The sequence below is a fragment of the Myotis myotis genome, unplaced genomic scaffold, assembly GCF_014108235.1.
Source record: "Myotis myotis isolate mMyoMyo1 unplaced genomic scaffold, mMyoMyo1.p scaffold_m19_p_13, whole genome shotgun sequence".
Taxonomy (NCBI): domain Eukaryota; kingdom Metazoa; phylum Chordata; class Mammalia; order Chiroptera; family Vespertilionidae; genus Myotis; species Myotis myotis.
In genome coordinates this window covers 46,439,413-46,458,134 of record NW_023416317.1, presented here as the reverse complement: position 1 = coordinate 46,458,134, position 18,722 = coordinate 46,439,413, and the positions used below count along the sequence as shown (strand labels likewise).

Here is an 18,722-nt window from a genome sequence, read left to right as displayed (position 1 = left end):
ATGGCAAATTTCAACTTTGGACTTGATATTTAAAAGATGGGAAAGAGAAGGAAATATATAATATTTGCGCTTTCCTATCTTTTTTTTGTTTTCTGTCATAAAAACTGAATAAAATAAAAATTTTAAGTTGAGTAAAAGAATATTTTAAAGTTGTATGGTCCTACCTATATTTAATGTTAAACTGTTTTTTAAAAAGCATTTTTGTCTTCCTTTGTAGCCATCTATCAACAGTTTTGGGAAACAAATTTGATCATGGCGCTGAGGCCATAGTACCTACACTTTTTAATCTCGTCCCCAATAGTGCAAAAGTCATGGCAACTTCTGGATGTGCAGCAATCAGGTTCATCATTCGGGTAGGTTCTTCTCTTCTCTCCCTCCTTTCCCCTTTTAAAAATGTACTTAAATAAGTTATTGGTATTTTTTTAACTCCAAGGGAAAATTACTTTTGAATTACTTTTCTGATAATAAAAGCAATACATGGTAATTATAGTTATTCTGGAACATTTAAATAATGCAGAGTATTACAAAGTAAACATTTTTACCAACATATACACATGAGTACATGTATGCATGTGTGTGTGCACTTCTAACAATGTTACAGGTAGTAACAGGCTATAGATGTAAAATAGTAAAAATGTTATAGACAGTGGTAAATGATGACAGGGAAATTTTTACTATTTTTACTATTGTTGACTCTACTGATATTAATAAGTTAAAGTCTGAATTGTTCTTAGTATTTGGTTGAATGTTTTGTCATTGCGAGGGTCATTTTTTATTTTCCTTTGGCACAGCTACCCCTGAATATAGTGTCACAATAGTTAGGTGTCTCCCCATCCCTGCCATGTGTGAGAGGTGGGCTAATCAGCAGTCGGGCCTTGGGGAGATGATGAGAGAGAGGAGGAGGCTGGTGAGTGAGAAATGGTTGTGTGTGTGGCTTAGGGACTGTCCTTGCACTTTAACTCCATAGTAATGTTTGAGGAATGAGTTCTGGATGTTCTAAGGAGTAGGTCCATAGAGTGCTTCCATACTGAATGTAACAGTTGAATAACATGCAGGTAAGCACTCTCTTGCACTAGTCTCTTGAACAGCTTCGAGTCTATGGGTGGTTTCTCTCTGTAGTAGCTAAAAAAAAGTTTTCTCTTTTATTTCGGTTGAGTTAATTGTGGCAGATGTGGTACGCACATTCTACATCAGTGAAGACTTGTAATGAAGCACTCTTGGCAGAGAGCCTTCAAATGCCAGCCTCTTCAAGGATTGCCTCAATTGCAGGGAGCTGCCTTTCCCACGGTCTTGCCCCTTCTCAGTATGGCCCTCATCCATTAACTGATTGATGTGGAAGTGTAAAGGTTTGGCCATCTTGGACCAATTCGAGACTATGCTGAAGGGCCATTTTAACTCTATAGCTCCCTAATGGCCTTTAGATAAGATATCCTTGGGCCATATAATAGGTCAGTTTCTTCCTCTGCCCACTCCTCTTTCCTTTTCATACCTTCCACAGGTGTTGATCCCAAGGGCATGTCTTAATAGCCTCATGCTAAACTCTTATCTCAGACCCTGTTTCATAGGTAACCCAGCCTGTACCATTAACTCAGAAGGAAAATAGAGCTTTAAAGCATCAAAAATGTATACTTTAGTTACTATTGTATTATGTCTATGTTGAACTTTTTAGCATTTGCTTCGCGAAAGAAGAGCATAAGAATTACTAATAGAAGTCAGAAGATTATACCTATTGAACTTTACCTGAATTCTAGAGAGCTATAGTTCAGCCAGAATGAAAGTTCAGTTAAAGTCACCATTTCAAAGTGCATTCCCAATAGTTAGGTATGTAGATTCACACTGATTACCTACTTTGATTACATAGCAGTTATTATCTTCTACCAGGAGGAGCCATGGTACTTCAGAAAATATAACAAATACATGCCAGTTTCTCTTAGTGTTTCTCCCCCAGAGTCACACTGTCCTAACGGTTCTTTGCAGTTGTACAATTAGCTTGTCTTTATAATATTACAACCACACCTGAAACTATGTTATCGTTACTAGTACTCTAATTTGGGAAAACTTTTTGACTGGCCTTAATTTCTTTCAAAATCAGATTTTATTATCTTTTTGTCCTGTACTAATATAAATATGTGAATGTAAGACAAATAAAAGAGGGGATTATGTGAAGTGCCCAGTATTTTTCAGCCTTTTCTAAAACATCTTTTTCAGCATACTCATGTACCCAGACTTATACCTTTAATAACAAGCAATTGCACATCAAAATCAGTTCCTGTGAGAAGGTAAGTTTGGAGGGGAAAAATTTTTTTTTAGTATGGCCTTAATATTGCATTTTGTTTTATTCTTGGTCTGGTGCAAAAATTAGTTGTTATTAATTTCTTGCCTTCTAGAAACCTTAATAAAATTGTTTATCTTATGTCATATAAGGGAAAAGGAATGAAGCAATTATTGTGACTACCCACATTTCTCAGTTTTGTCGTATTCAGCTTTGGTTTATTTGGGTCGCTGATGGCTTGGTTTTTAGAGAGTTCGGAATCTGGAGTCAGGCCTCCGCTGGAGTCCTATAGCTGCCACTAATTGACTGTCCTGCCTTGGCAATTATTGAATCACTTTAAACCTCAGTGTCCACATGTTAATAGGGCTAATGATATCAGTCCCATAGGATCTGAGGATTAAATGAGATGCACATTAGTAGAATTGAACATAGTGCATAGATTCAACAGCCATATCAGGTCTATCAGTCACCCTCTCTCTCTTCTTATGATTTCTACAAATTTTAATATCACCATCAATAACAAAGACAGCCAAACCGAGATTTGTGCATTTGATGTTTGAGAAAATTGTAAAGAATTCTTTCTCTTTTAAGTTTGATGAGTATATTTATTTAATACTTTGAATGTTAGGAAGAAGATGGATAAGACATCCTTATTTACTTTGTTTTGGAGTTTTGGTGACATTTGTTCATTAACTCTCTCCTTGAGGGTTGGCAAATGACAGCTCACTGGCCAAATGGTACAACCCACAAGCTAAGACTGTTTGTACAACCCACAGGCTAAGACTATTTCTAATGTGTGTTTTTTCAGATTTTTTTATTGATTTTTTTTAGAGAGAGAGAAAGAGAGAGAGAAACATTAATGTGAGAGCAAAATATGAGTCAGCTGCCACCTGCACGCCCCCTGGGGATCAAGTCCACAACCCTGGGCATGTGCCCTGATAGGGAATCGAATTGGCAATCTTTCAGTACATGGCACAATGCCCAACCAACTGAGCTATACCGGCCAAAGCTATTTCTAACATTTTGGGAGGGTGAGTGAAAGGGGGAATAAAGAAGAATAAGAAATAGAAATGGCATGTGGTTCCTAAAACCTGAAATATTTACTGTTCTGGCTCTTTACAGAAAACGTTGACCAATCTCTGACTTACGTTGAGGAAAATGGTAATTGAGGGATAGGAATGTAACAGAGAAGAGGGAGTTGGGAAGTACATCATAGAACTCTTTGAGAAGGGAAAGCAATTCAATAACTGTAGGAGCAGTGAGTGGGGTATAACTTAAACAGAGATGTAAAGCTGCTACTCACTGCAGAGCTGTCAGATAGGCCACTGAGGCCAGAGCACATAGTGGAAGGTTTCTGTAGGAAAAGTGCCTGATGGGGTGGAGGAGAAAGGGCCAGGAGTAGGTTGAAGTCAGTATAGAAGGCTTTGAATGTCATAAAGAGGAATTCTGACACTGTTCCATTCTTGGACTGTTTTTGCTGAGGAGGCAGTGTCTTCGATCCTAGTCTTTATTCTAGCTATGAACAGTGATTAAGAAGGCACAAGGTTTAAATAAGTGGGAATATTAATAACTCATTGAAGAGAGGCAGGGTCTGAACTAGAGCTATATTGTTGGTAATTGATTGAAGGAGATTTTATTCAATAAATAAATTCAAAGGATTTCAAGTGTAGAAAGGAGACCTGATAATTGGGTACGCATGAGAGTGGTGATGTCAAATGTTTTAGGCTGTGAACTCTGGAGTCAGAATGCCAGGGGTTATAGCTCTATCACTTTGGGCAACTTAATTTAACTATTTCTCATTTCCTGATCTGTATAATATGGGCCAAAAGAGTGGGTTTGAGAGGGTAAAATTTCATATGTTCTTTTGTATGTAGTGTTTTGACTTTCACTGCCTGCCTATGTAAAGATGTTGAATTGAACCAGCATCTAGATGTGAGAAGCATAGCTGGTAGTCAGGTACAGATGATGTTGCCCAAGTTGACTATAAGGGAAGTGGGCTGAGATCAACACAAACTAGGTGAGCACCTGTTTAAAGATAGGTGGAGAAAAAGTATTGTCATTAGATGCCAAGAAAGAAGAGAAGCTCAAGAATGAGACGGTTGAAGAAGTTGAGGACTAGAAGGCTTAGGAGAAAATGTACAGATATTTGATTAAAAATCAAATGTGTATCTTTTTAAGGAAACATTGTAAAAATAGAAAATCCATCATATCTTTCTTGATTACCATTGTATATCTTCAATTTCTAGTGCATAGTAGGTATTTGATAAGTATTTTTAAAATTAAATTTGTTAATTTTACACTTGACAAGCATTTTAAGTTAAATGTATGGGGAACTCTTAGTCTTTTTTAACTACTTACCATAGAAATAGTTGATACCTTAAAGTAAGTTGCTGGGGTTTCAGCCCAGCAGGTCCAGGGGTCCCCAAAGGTGTGGACGGAGTTGGCGAAGAAGAAATGACACGGAGACAGCGTTCAGTTGATCAGCAGCCTAGCCAGGATCTCTAGCCAAGTTCTGGTCAGGATCTCCAGCGAAATTCTGGTTAGGATCTCCAGCCAGGTTCTGTGTCCATGTTCTCTTGCTAGGTTCTCCAGGTTCTCCAGCCAGGTTCTGTAGCCATGTTCCCTCGCTAGGTTTTCCAGCCTGGTTCAGTCACCAGGTTCTAGTCAGGTTCTCTTGCCAATTTCTGTAGTCAGGTTCAGTCCAGGATCTTTTGCCATGTTCTCTCCAGCGAAGTTCTTCTGTCTCTAGGTTCTGTGTAGGTTCTGTCTTCTAAGTTCTGTGTTCTAAGTTCTGTGTTCTAAGTTCTGTGTAGGTTCTGTCTTCTTAGTTCTGTCTTCTTACATCTGTATTTATACCAGTTGATTCCAATCCTATCAATCTCTATTCCAAAGGTTAGGGCGTTTTTTATCTCCATTCCAGGGAGTAAAGATTATGTAGCTTAAGCACGATTGTTCGTAGTTAAAGTGATTAATTACCCGCCTGGCACTTAGTTAAGAGGTTTTATTCCCTCCCTAATTAACTTCAGGGGAAAATCCCTACCTGGGGAAACAACCTTTCTCAGAGACCTTAGTTAAAACACATAGTGCCAAGAAGGTGAGCAAACATTTTAAGAGCAGTATGCCATATATGCCAGGTCCTTTGAAACAGCAAGGATGGACCGGCTCCCGGCAGTAAGTTAAGTACATGACAATTAAGATGACCAGAAACATGTCTTATACAGTTGTCTTTAGAAATCTGTGGGGATTGATTCCAGGATCCCCATGGATACCAAAATCTGCAGATGCTCAGGTCTCTTACATAAAATGGAGTAGTATTTGCATATAACCTATATTTGCATATAGGCTACAGCAGGGTGTGCCTACTGTACTTCATCATGTGGATTCAGCATAGTGATTGGTGTGTGGCAAATTCATTTTGCTTTTGGGAACTTTCTGGGGACCCCCCCCCCGCCGCCACTCCTAATATTTTCAGTCCCTAGTTGGTTGAATCTAAGGGTATAAACCCACAAATACAGAGGGCTGCTTGTTCTTCAATTTGGGGCTCAAAGTGCAGTATTATAGAAGAAAGTGCTACTTAGTATTTAGTTATAAATTAATATAATGTTATAACATTTAGTTATAATTAACTTTTCTTTTTCAGGCGTTCATTTGAATTTTTAGATTTATTGTTACAAGAGTGGCAGACTCATTCATTGGAAAGGTACGAATCAGCCCTCCTTATCCTCCCTCCCTCCCCTCCCCAGTGTTACCAGTTCTTTAGAAGTTGATGGTATTGGTTTTGCGTTATTTCCCATTTTGCTTTAAAAGTTATTTGTATTGGTTTTCCTGTAAAGCTGTGGTGTAATGTTCCTTTTATTTGTTGTAGCTATGAATAGTATGATTTTCTTCTTTGTGAGGTGAGTGAGGGTCTCTTAAGTAGAATGAGTCATATAAGATACTCCAGGTTAAATTGGGCAGAAATTAAAAATGTATCTCTAAGTCATGTGAGACAGGTTTACCAAGGTGCAATTAATCAAGTAATTAATGACTAAAGAGAGAAGGAAGGCACTCCCTTTCCAAGGAAAGAGATAAAAAAAAGTTTCTCCACACCTGCTGTCAGGTGTCATAGGCAGTGCTTAATGTCGTTCTGAGATGAGCAAGAGGAAAATGTAGGTAGTTTGGTAGTCACTGGCTATTTGTATGGCTGTATTTCTTGTTGGTTTCAAGTTTGAAACTTGGGATATGCCTACATTTATGCTGAAAATGATGATGATTTGCCATTTTTATGGAAATCATTAAATTTGTCCACAGTCCCCTTTAAAGAAAATAGAATTTGTTTTTTAATGTAGGCATGATATAATTTGATATAATTCCAAGTTTTCTTTTAGTTCATGTGTGGCAGCTTCTATTCAGTTTTATAACTGATCATACTATTAGCAAATCATTTTCTGCATTGGTGGGTTAGTGATGAACCAAACAGAAGATCATTTTTTATTCATTAAAAATTTATAATTTGAGTACTATATATTTATACATTATTTGGATTTCATATCCAAATAATTATTTTCAGGTTTATAATGTTTAACTTGTCAGAAGAAAACTGAATATGAATGAAATGTATGAGGTAGATTATTATAAAATCTTGCAGCCTTAGATTATTGTCCACTAATTAATCTTTTTACCTCCCTTTCTCCTTTGTGATTGATGTGTAACACATAGGCATTAAGTGTTATTTGTGGTGAAAATAGTTTTACACATGACACTAAAGATGTTTTATTTTATAGACATGCAGCCGTCTTGGTTGAAACTATTAAAAAGGGAATTCATGATGCTGATGCTGAGGCCAGAGTGGAAGCAAGAAAGTAAGTCTATAATGTATTTTTGTGACAGTTTAAAATACTTTAGTCTTTTCATTGAAAGGAATTATATTGGGAGAATAAAAATATTAGAATTGTCCCAGTTATTCTACTTTTGATTAGCTCTTCAGTGAAATTGAGATTGATTTTCCTCCACTAAATCTGTACTAGATGTCTCACAGTTTACTTCTTGTTGTCATGTGTATAGTCATCAGTATTTCTAGTCCATCATAATACATCTTCCCTTTTATTGTGAATAAAATAACTGTCACTTATTGAGTATGTGTTATATACCTGATACTGTGTGGGGCAGTTGGTATTCATTCTTTTCTAACATTTGAAGTGCAAGATTGGCACCTGAAGTTTGGAGATTTGGGGTATACCCAAGCCCCAAAGCAGATTTCTTTTAATCTGCTTTTCTCAAAAGCCTAACATTTTTCCAAAACTTGTTAACTTTAGAAAGCATTCACTTGAGATACAGTGGATGTCTTAAAAACCTGCATGCTCACCTGCATTCTTGAATGTATGCATTTTATTTTTAATGTCTAATAATGTAAAGCTGTTATTTTGTGCTTTTTCCCCCCCTTTTTTAAAATGTTGCTCATTTGCTTTACAGGACATATATGGGTCTTAGAAACCACTTTCCTGGTGAAGCTGAAACATTGTATAATTCCCTTGAACCATCTTATCAGAAGAGTCTTCAAACGTACTTAAAGAGTTCTGGCAGTGTAGCATCTCTTCCACAGTCTGACAGGTCTTCATCTAGCTCACAAGAAAGTCTCAAGTAAGGTCATATAAATGATGATTACTGATTTCTTCCTCTCCCCAACTCCCCAGTGTGCCTTCAGTTGGGTGGATACTTGAATATCTGCTTGCTTTCCCTTAAAGCCTTGAGAGAATGATGATTTGAAGTAGTACTCATTTTTTTTTTTTTTTTTATTATTGATTTTTTACAGAGAGGAAGGGAGAGAGATAGAGAGTCAGAAACATCGATGAGAGAGAAACATCGACCAGCCGCCTCCTGCACATCCCCCACTGGGGATGTGCCCGCAACCCAGGTACATGCCCTTGACCGGAATCGAACCTGGGACCTTTCAGTCCGCAGGCCGACGCTCTATCCACTGAGCCAAACCGGTTTCGGCAGTAGTACTCATTTTCTTTGGTCTAATGTCTCAAGGGTTGGATTACATGCTGGTATAACTTTTCTTTGAATAAAGAATTTAGTGATTCAGATTTTGTTTCTATATATTCATGTCTGCAAAAAAGATTGGGAAGCACTCATTTATATACATTTTTTTAAAATATCCACAAAATAGTTTATATGGTAAGTAGTCCATTTCTGGGGCACTGCAATGGAGGAATTGTCATGGAAACTCTAAAGTCATCTTCAGAACTGTTAGGCAACACTGTGTAAACTGGTGAAAACTCCACTGCTTTCGTTCCTCATCTGCACAGCTTCAGATTTCAGCAATTCCCTCAAGGGGCAAAATTAGTATCTGACTCACTTTGCTTTTAGCTCCATTCTCGTCATTGTGTTGGCTGCTACAAACCCTACTGCTTGGCAGCCGTAACCCTATTTTCTGGCTCTCTAGCCCTATGAGATTGCTAATATCTCAGATGCCGTCTGCACTCCCTAGTGGTGCCACAGGTACCTGCAGATTTCCCAGGAAATACAGCTCACAGGGTGTGAGCTTACCCCTCTAATTTCTGTCTCTTTGGAGGCAGAAAGATTGCTGGTTTCCTTGGCAGCTCTCTGATGCAGGAGTAGGACCAGAGTGAGGCAAATGAGGCACCTGGTGTTTTGCTTTTCTCTTTCTCCACCTTTAAAATTTATAGATATACTTTTTAGATCTTCCTTACATATATATTTAGATACATTCTTATCTATGGGCTATACAATACCATTGCATAAAGATAATTAATCAAGAGTTATTGCCGAGACCGGTTTGGCTCAGTGGATAGAGCGTCGGCCTGTGGACTGAGAGGTCCCGGGTTCGATTCCGGTCAAGGGCATGTACTTGGGTTGCGTGCACATCCCCAGTAGGAGATGTGCAGGAGGCAGCTGATCGATGTTTCTCTCTCATCGATGTTTCTAACTCTCTATCTCTCTCCCTTCTTCTCTGTGAAAAATCAATAAAATATATTTTAAAAAAAAAAAAAGAGTTATTGAGAGATGTGGATTCTTCAATTATTGGAGCTGCTTTGCTTTCTGATTGTGCATGTTATCCTCAGTGGTAGTTCCTAGCCTTTGTTCTTGCCCCACCCAGTCGCTCAGGAGCACTGCTATAGGTGGTGTGATACCTACGTGGTAACTGCACAGATTGCGAATAGCCACAACCATTATGACTTAGGTAAGAAAGATTTTAGTTACTCTGAATTCCCTCTGTGCTAGTAAGAACACCACCTCTAAGTAAAGTCTCTCAGAATACAAGTGTTGGAGAGTAATTGAGCCCTCGGTGGTGAGCATTGTAATGTGTATAAGAACCAGAGTGAACAGCAGCAAACTGGGCTCTGTCTCTGTAGTTTACAGTCTTTATTCATTTTTACTGATTTGATCTTTGCTTCACAGCTACCAAGATGTGATTGGTATGTAACAACTGTTGTATTGTGATTTGTAAAAGGGAACTTAAACGTACTTCTCAACTCTTTAGAAAACTCAGTGGTATTTTACCAGTTTGTATCAGAGGAAAGATAAATTATATCTTCTTACCTAAAGTATTTCCTTTTATCTTGCAGTCGCCCCTTTTCTTCCAAATGGTCTACAGCAAATCCATCAACTGTGGCTGGAAGAGGTAAATTGCCTTTTTAAGTAAGAGTCATAACATATTTTATTTAATAAAGGACCAGAGTGAGACTATTCTGTAAATAAAGTAAAAGTTACTGTATAAAATGCTATTTCTCACTGTGGGTCACATTAAAACAGTTTAAAAACTATTGCTTTAAACGGTTTAGCTTTTAAGAACTATTTTGATGTGCTTTTAAAGTGTAGCTTTTAAATTCTTCTAAACATTTAAACTCTTGATCTGACCTACAGTGAGAAAATAATTTTATATAGTTACCTAATACCACACATATACACTGTAGCTATATTTGTATACCATATACATATACTACATATATATATAGTATAGTGTATACAGTTATGTGCATACAGTATCCATACACTATGTGTGTATTGCATACATGTAATACATATATAGTACTATCTGAAGCTTCACAAAGTACTACTTACCCTTAGTTATGATGGATGTACTCTGTTTCCTATTGTTTCATTTCTTTAAAATGCTTGTCATGGCCTACTTAGTTCACTTCACAGCCTATTAATGGGTCACCGTTCACTGTAAAACTTTTCCTTTTTTTTAAGTATATTTTTATTGATTTCAGAGGGAGGAAGGAAGGAGAGAGAGAAACAATGATAAGAGAGAATAATTGATCGGCTACCTCCTACACACCCCTAAGATGGAGCCTGCAACCCAGGCATGTGTCCTGGGCCAGGAATTGAACCATGACTCTGGTTCATGGGTCGACGCTCAACCACTGAGCCACGCCAGCTGGGCTGTAAAACTTTTCATTTTTAAAACTGAAAAACTAAAGATCAGAAATTTGATAACCTATTTGCATTGCCTAAGCGTGGCAGAACCTGCATTATTTTCTGAATAACCCCACTCCTGGACTAGTCCTTGTATTTTTCTGATAGTGGAAAACCAGTGCTGCCATCTATTTAGTTGTATAGAGCTTCATTTTCATGGGGCAGTCATACGAATCACCTCTTTATCTACGAAACAGTCCTATGAATTTTACAAAGTATAGTTCTTTTTCCCATTTTTTTAAAAAATATTTTATTGATTTTTTACAGAGAGGAAGGGAGAGGGATAGAGAGTTAGAAATATCGATGAGAGAGAAACATCGATCAGCTGCCTCCTGCACACCCCCCACTGGGGATGTGCCCGCAACCAAGGTACATGCCCTTGACTGGAATCGAACCTGGGACCCTTCAGTCCGCAGGCCGACGCTCTATCCACTGAGCCAAACAGGTCAGGGCTCTTTTTCCCATTTTATGGAAGAGGAAAATGAGGCCTTATGGTTTCAAGTTTATATAAGTTTTACACTGTTTGCAGTGATTTAGATAATATAGGTTACCTTTGCTTTGTTTTCCATAGTAGCAGCAGGCAGCAGCAAAGCCGGTTCCCTTCCAGGAAGCCTGCAGCGTTCAAGAAGTGACATCGATGTGAATGCTGCTGCTGGTGCCAAGGCACATCATGCTGCTGGGCAGGCTATGCGGAGTGGGCGCTTGGGTGCAGGTGCCCTGAATCCAGGTTCCTATGCATCACTAGGTAAGATAGCTGATTGTGGGCAATTATACTGAGTTTTCTCCCTGTCTCAGTGGAGTCAGAATGGTGGTAGCATTACAATTATTCCTATTTTATTCTTGTGCGTCAAGGATAGTCCATATGTTTTAATATGATTCTGTACTTGGGACATGGTTTTGAGGTATGTAAGCTGTCACGTTTCCACTTTTCCCTCTTGTCGTCTTCCTAATCATCTGATCAAAGGAAAAGTTCTTTTTTTTTAAAATATATTTTATTGATTTTTTACAGAGAGGAAGGGAGAGGGATAGAGAGTCAGAAACATCGATGAGATAGAAACATCGATCAGCCGCCTCCTGCACACCTCCTACTGGGGATGTGCCCGCAACCCATGTACATGCCCTTGACCGGAATCGAACCTGGGACCTTTCAGTCCGCAGGCCGACGCTCTATCCACTGAGCCAAACCGGTTTCAGCAAGAAAAGTTCTTGATTCCATGATTTGCCTATAGCATTTTCATAGTTCCGCACTACTGCCACATCCATCCACCGGTTACTAAGGCAGACTAGGAATGACACTGGCTTTGTAGTCAGCTTCTCTGTTCTCTTTCTTCCACTTTTGTTCCCTCACCAAGAAAATAAAGCCTTTTCAGGGTCTGGGAAAACTGCAAGAATTAATCATAATCAAAGCTTAAACTTATGTTTCCTAAGGCTACTCAGAGTTTTCTTTTTATGTCCATCAACTTTAAAGTTGGAGGTTGATTATCCACATTGTTTATCTCTGCCTTGTGCTTCATTTTTCTTTCTCATAGGTAGTACTGGTGGAACACCAGGCAGACAGATCATTGGAACACAGTAGGAAGTGGAGAGTTTAGTATGAATGTAGTACGTGATAAAGCTAACAGCTACATTCAGTAAGGAAAAGATAAATTATTCAGTAAATGGTGTCTAGACATGTGGCTGCAAAATTAAGTTAGAACCTTGTTTTACACCATGTAAAAATGTATTCCAGATGACTATAGTGTTGAACAAAAACAAGAGCAACTTGATAAAAGTTATTCATCTAATCTCAGGTGGGAGAAGGAATTGCTAAACGTAAAGGCCAAAAAACCCTCAGATTTAAATCATATGAAAACATAAAGTCAAATGGCTGAAAACTGAAAGGGAAAAAGTTGCCCTAACCGGTTTGGCTCAGGGGATAGAGCGTCGGCCTGCAGACTCAAGGGTCCCAGGTTCGATTCTGGTCAAGGGCATGTACCTTGGTTTCGGGCACATACCCTGTAGGGGGTGTGCAGGAGGCAGCTGATCGATGTTTCTCTCTCATCGACGTTTCTAACTCTCTATCCCTCTCCCTTCCTCTCTGTGAAAAGTCAATAAAATATTTTTTTTTAAAAAAGTTTTTGCCACATACTTATCTATGAGAAACACCTGAACTTATTTTTATAGAAAAAACATTCTACATATATCAAGAAAATCATGTATCAAAATTGGCCTCCAAAACACCAAAACAAATGTTGAACCTCAGTTGTAATCAAGCAAATGCAAATTGAAAGACCTGTAAATATAACAAGAAAGTTAAGATTGGTGCCTTCCTCCCTGGCTGGGTAGGTCAGTTGGTTGGATTGTCATCCTGATACCCCCGATTTGGTGGTTCCACAGAAACAAAGTAAATTAGTTGTTGCCATGGGCTGGGAGTCAGGGCTGTAGGGAGTGACTCCTAATGGGTCTGAGTTCTTCTTGGAGTGATGAAACTGTTCTGGAATTAGGTAGTAATGGGGGTTGTACAACCTTGTGAGTATATTAAAAAACACTGACTTGTATACTATGAAAGTGAATTTTATAGTACATGAATTACATTTTAATCTTCTAAGTGGGAAAAAACTGGAAAACCAATAAAAATAAAACTTATTCATCCTAAGTCTTCAAAATAAAATACATTTAATATCTATTCATTGTAATACCACAAAAATATTATATTTGAAATGTTTTAATGTAAATAGAAAGCTAATTTGTAACATTTTTTTCATAAGAAAGCCTAGAATAATGCCATGAGATTGACTTAATTTGTTTCTTTTGGTTCTTTAAAGTTTGAATTTCATGTTTGCTTCATTAAAGAAGGGAAAGGTATCCTGTCCTCTATTCTCTTTTCTTCATCTGACCCAGGTTCATAGGGACAATGAGCTCCTTTCCTGTAGCGCTTGGTTTTTTCTTCCACTAAAGTACCAAATCCTTTGGAAACTAGGAATATTAGGAGTGTTTTGGAGTTTACCCTTTAAAACTTGATCCTGAAGAGGAAAGCTTGGTGCCATGGGAAACCATAATTTATGTTAAGGAAGCCTTGATATATGTATGCATATTTATGAATATTTGTTCTCAACAACTGGGTTTATGGAATTGCTAAAATAGAAAAGAAAATAAGTGGTTTTGTTGGTGTCATGTGGACAGGAGTCAGATTTCAGTTAATTGTGGAAGAAGCTGGGAAAAGAATCTAAAGTTTTGCTGTGCTTAATAAGCACTGAAAGACCATTGTGGGGAATTTTTGTAGTTAAAGGTTATTAGCTTTTTTTAAAAAAAAAAAAGAAAAAATGGCCCTGGCCAGTGTTGCTAAGTGTTTAGAGCATCGGCCTGAGCACAGCAGGATTTTGGGTGTGATTCCCAGTCAAGGTTTGATCCCCATCCTCGGTAGGGGTGCCTGTGCTGAGGCAACCAATTCATGTTTCTCTCTTTTTCTCTCTCTCTCTCCCCCTCCCTCCCTCCCTCCCTCCTCTCTCTGCCTCTTTCCCCCCCTCCCTTCCATTCTCTCTAAAAATCACTGGAAAAAATAACAAAATGAAATAAAAAAGGTTAATGAACTTTTTGTTTAAGATCAGAGGAGTTAAATATGTTTGTATCCTAAGATGGTAGAGTCAGTAGAGACGAAGTTAACAATGCAAGGATGAGAGGAAATTATTTATGACCAAAATTTCATGGAAGACCTGAGGAATGGGAGTATAGAGCATAGCTGGGAAGTTCACCTTGGATATGGAAGGGCCACCAGTTTCGCTGATGTAGAAGGGAAGGAAATGAAGGTTGTAGATTCAGATGTATTTGGGAATTGGGGAGTGGACATTAGGAAAAGTGTCATCTAGGAGGTGGTTGTGTTGATGCCTGGGAGTCAGAGTCAGGATCATGTGCTAATAAAAAGCAGGGTGTCCGAGAAGTGGCTTGAGTTTTGGAATAGCCATTGAGGGGGCACAAGTTGTGGGCATTCTGGACTCCCTACAGCCACCCATATTTGGGCACTTGATAGAAGGATTCACAGGACTCAGAGGCAGTTGTATTCATGGCTGAGGTTTATTACAGTGAAAGGACATGTAGCAGGATCAGCAAGGAAAAAGACTCATCGGGTAGCCTTTCAAAGTTCTCCCTCCCAGAGGTGAAGATGAGGGGCTGCACATAAGTGCTCCTTCCTCCAGCAGTAAAAAGCAGGAACATATTCCCAGTGTTTCTGCCCAGGGAAGCTGGCTTAAGACCTAGTATTCCTCCCTCCACCCCTCATCTTGCACACAGAATAACCTTTCATTGTTATAGGGTGCATCCAGAACAAAATTCCCAAAGGCCTGCCCCATAAGATCCTTAAGATCAACTCAAACCTGATACGTTAATACTTTCCTGCACAGACACAAAGCCTGATAATTATCCCAGTTTTTATAGTGCCAGTCTGCATGATTTCATGGTTTTGTGATTTTCTCTGTTGGGCACCTCAAGTAGTGGAGTAAAAACATTAAGTAGTTTTATCCAGACATAAGGTTTTATAGGGCCTGAGAGTTCTAAGAAAGGGGGGCGGGGGGGGGGGGCGGAGCAACAGGCACTAGATAAGATAATGAAGAGAGAGCTTAAGAGTAGAATTTTTGGTTTCCTGTAGGCTACAGAGGAAAAGAATAAGCAAGGCAAGGTAGGACTCTGATTAGGAGAAACTCAACAGACAAGAGCAGAGGGTTTACCTGATGATGGCAAGGGTCCAAGATTAGGACATGGGCTTCACTAACTTCTCTGTCTAGGCTAGTAAAAATCAGACTCAGGTTTTTTTTGTTGTTGTTGTTGTTGTCTCTAGCTACGAGGAACCTCATCTTATTTAATGTTTTAGTTGAAAACAAGCTTCACATATATATGTCTATGCTATGAACTCTTCTTAAAAATAATGTTTTCTGGGTCTTATATATTCATTTTTTCTAATATACTAAGTTTTCCTCTGTTCTTTACTTGCTTTTTCATCATAGAGGATACTTCTGACAAGATGGATGGTAAGAACTCCCTGATTCTATTACTAAAGATTTTTATGGTTCTTAGATTCTATTTAATATCTTTATTTTCTTCATTTCTGAAAATAGACTGCTTATTTAGCAGCAATCTTAATGTGAAAATGCCTACACGATGTGGTTTTATTTTAGGTTAGGCATATCTATTTTGGGGTTTCCCAGTCTACCCAAATACTAGATTACTGTTTGTTGTAAGTTAAATCGGTTATCTTAAATGTTTTTACTTGAGCTCTTAGTAATAATCTTGATTTCTTAAGTTTTTCTCTGATATATCAGACTTAGAAGAATAGAAAGGAATCTCATAAATTATTTGATTCAATTCTTTCGTTTACAGACTCTGATACAGAGAAACAAATGACAAGTTTTTCAGATTCAGTTGCTTATTTATGAATATAAAATTCAAGTTACAGATGCTATCTTTTCAAGAGTGACTTTTAAACTAACATTTGATCAAAACTTGACTTTAAGCTTTGCCTTTAAATCATTATTCAAATAATTTTTTGTTACTTGGTTCAATATAGTATTTTTTTTTATCTGGGAGGTATTTTTTTGTCTATTAATAGGCAGTATTTTGTCCACACTTTCCCTTCACTGCATTAGGTACCTTCATGTTACCTAGGAATTTGAGTTTTATGAAAGAGGTTGTAAGAAGATGTTGAATCTCTAAGTCACAGTATGAGATCAAGGAAAAATGGAGAACTGGATTTTTCTGTGAATTTTTACATAATCTCTGAAATTGATACATCTTTCATTCTGAAGAAATGGAACATTTAATCATGTATTGGGCACATGAGTGTTACTTATATTAGTCTCTATGCTTCTCTAATGTTTAATATATTTCATAAATTTTTAAAATTTTTTGAATGAAATGAAAGTCCATCAAACCCTTTATATGACTTCTATCACTGAGATATTGTGGATCCTTTAAAAACAAATCATTCTTTTCAGATAAAATATTTTCCTGTTTGGGTCAGAAACAGCCTATTTGACAAAACACTCGTTATGTGCTGTGTTACTCTCACTGATGTGATGCTCAATCCTATATTTTAAAAAATATCTATATATACACAGAGAGACATCTGTTATTGCCCTTTAGTAGTAGTGAGCTATGATATTTGTGTTTGGTCATTTTTGCTCATTTTCATTGACATCTTAGGGAACAAACATAAATGTTGAGTAAATAGCTGATGAATTGATAGGCCTTTATAATGCTTTGGTGACAATACTGGGTTAATGAGGCCTAGGTCGTGGATTTGGTTCCTATGTTTGTCAGTTAGCTTTTCTAGTTCTCTTGTGGACTAACTTTGAAAATGCACCGAAAATATTCTTACTCTGGAAAGATCTATGAAAATCTTCATTTCAAAGGGAAATAATGGCAGTTGCATCTTTCTTGAGTGATTAATTTTCCTGATTTTCTTCATCATTTCAAATTTTGAGTATGAAATACAGCAGGAAAAAAGTTTACGTTATGGAATTTTGCCATTTTCAATTGCCTAGTTTTAACCTTTTGTGCTGTGAGTCATTAGGTTACCTCAATTTTTGTTCTTTGTCAAAATGAACCTTAACTGAAGACTATTAGAGGAGGAGGTTTTGTTTTTATCCTTTCATTTTAGTTTTGGGTGGGAGTCACAAAGTAGGTCTTAACAATTAGCATTGGCAGAATTTGTTGAAATGTTATTGTTTTATTTCTCTTATTTAGGAACAGCATCCGAAGATGGTAAGACTTATGCATTTTGCTAGTAACACACATACCTCTATATTAATATTTTCATCAATAGGAATTAAATATTAAAAACTAAAATAGGCTAATTTCTTTGCAAATCTATATTATTTGCCAGCTGTGGTAGCTTCTACATTTATGCTTGGTTGTGTTAGTTATGTATGTGGATTTTTTTTTTTTAATTCTTCATTCCGGAGTTTTGCTTTGTATCTTCGATCATCTCATGCTGGAAAAACATAATTGCTTAACATGTTTAATAATATCTAGTATAAAGTTAGCACACAGTTCCATTTGTTTCCATAGTGACAGTAATGCTTTTCTTTTGTTTTTGTGTTTATGTTTTTTTAATGTATGCCAACTCACTTATACTTTGGGGAAGCATGTCCCATTGCCTTATTGGAGTTTAAATATCATCAGCTTTTAAATGTATCTTTGTTTTTTAATTAGTTACTGGGGAATTACATATGTGATTTGAATTTGAGAGTACAAAAAGCTTGCTAGATATAATATTTTATTTTACTGAGCCAGCTTACTTAAAAATTAATATTTATTGCTTTTTAATTTGTAGAGAAGGAAAAATTTAATTTTTATATTTATTCTACATAAAGTCTGTCTTATTAAATCGCTGATTGGATACACATTTTCTTTTTCCTAAGTTTGACATGGATGTGACACTTTCAGATCTTTTCATATTTTATGTTTTAAGTTGGAATTCGTTATAAAAATGGTTTCTGGCACTGTGTCATTGTAATTTAGAATGTAGTACCAATACTTATCCTAATTTCTTCGTTATATTGGATAAACTCTCTGTTTCAAAAATAATAATTTTATCTTTCTGTTTTATTTCTTAGTCAGGAGAACATTGTATCCAACTCTAAACAGACTCTAAAAGGGTGAAAGGCCTAAACTATGGGCTTTTTTATGGAACCTTGAAGAAGTTGATAGAGTGCAGTACTCTACCAACTATACTTCTGGTTTTGCTTTTGTTTTATTCCCAATTCTTACTCTCTTAATTTTGTAATTTCTCCTTACTATTCTGGTTATTTTTCGTGACTGATATAGTCATATAAGGCTAGGCAGTACATTGTGATTGCCCTACAAATTGTACCTTTTAATAAAAAAGATTCTGAGCCCTTCTTTGTGTTTGTTTGGTATTGGTTCTGCTTTGATAGTGGTTGAAACTATATCTTAAGAAGACCCAAGTACCTGCTTTAATAAGCATCATATCTTATGGTTTAAAAGCTCCAGAGATAGATATTTGTGGCTTGGTTTTGTGGAGGGGATGAGTCTC

The 18,722-nt window shown here is 37.2% G+C and overlaps 1 protein-coding gene across 50 annotated transcripts in view; it reads left to right on the top strand.

The window, feature by feature from the left end:
* The window catches only part of CLASP2 (cytoplasmic linker associated protein 2), a 146,440-nt gene that overhangs the window by 63,639 nt on the left and 64,079 nt on the right, over window positions 1–18,722 (top strand). For 39 of the 50 annotated variants that reach the window (XM_036332924.1, XM_036332929.1, XM_036332912.1 and 36 more), the window contains 9 exons: window positions 218–353; window positions 2,209–2,279; window positions 5,913–5,972; window positions 7,036–7,113; window positions 7,724–7,891; window positions 9,844–9,899; window positions 11,268–11,441; window positions 15,673–15,696; window positions 17,411–17,428. In XM_036332924.1, the coding sequence (XP_036188817.1) occupies window positions 218–353; window positions 2,209–2,279; window positions 5,913–5,972; window positions 7,036–7,113; window positions 7,724–7,891; window positions 9,844–9,899; window positions 11,268–11,441; window positions 15,673–15,696; window positions 17,411–17,428 (785 nt within the window). The remainder of the gene's footprint in view (window positions 1–217; window positions 354–2,208; window positions 2,280–5,912; window positions 5,973–7,035; window positions 7,114–7,723; window positions 7,892–9,843; window positions 9,900–11,267; window positions 11,442–15,672; window positions 15,697–17,410; window positions 17,429–18,722) is intronic. The other 11 variants (XM_036332889.1, XM_036332893.1, XM_036332933.1 and 8 more) reach the window with 2 other exon arrangements.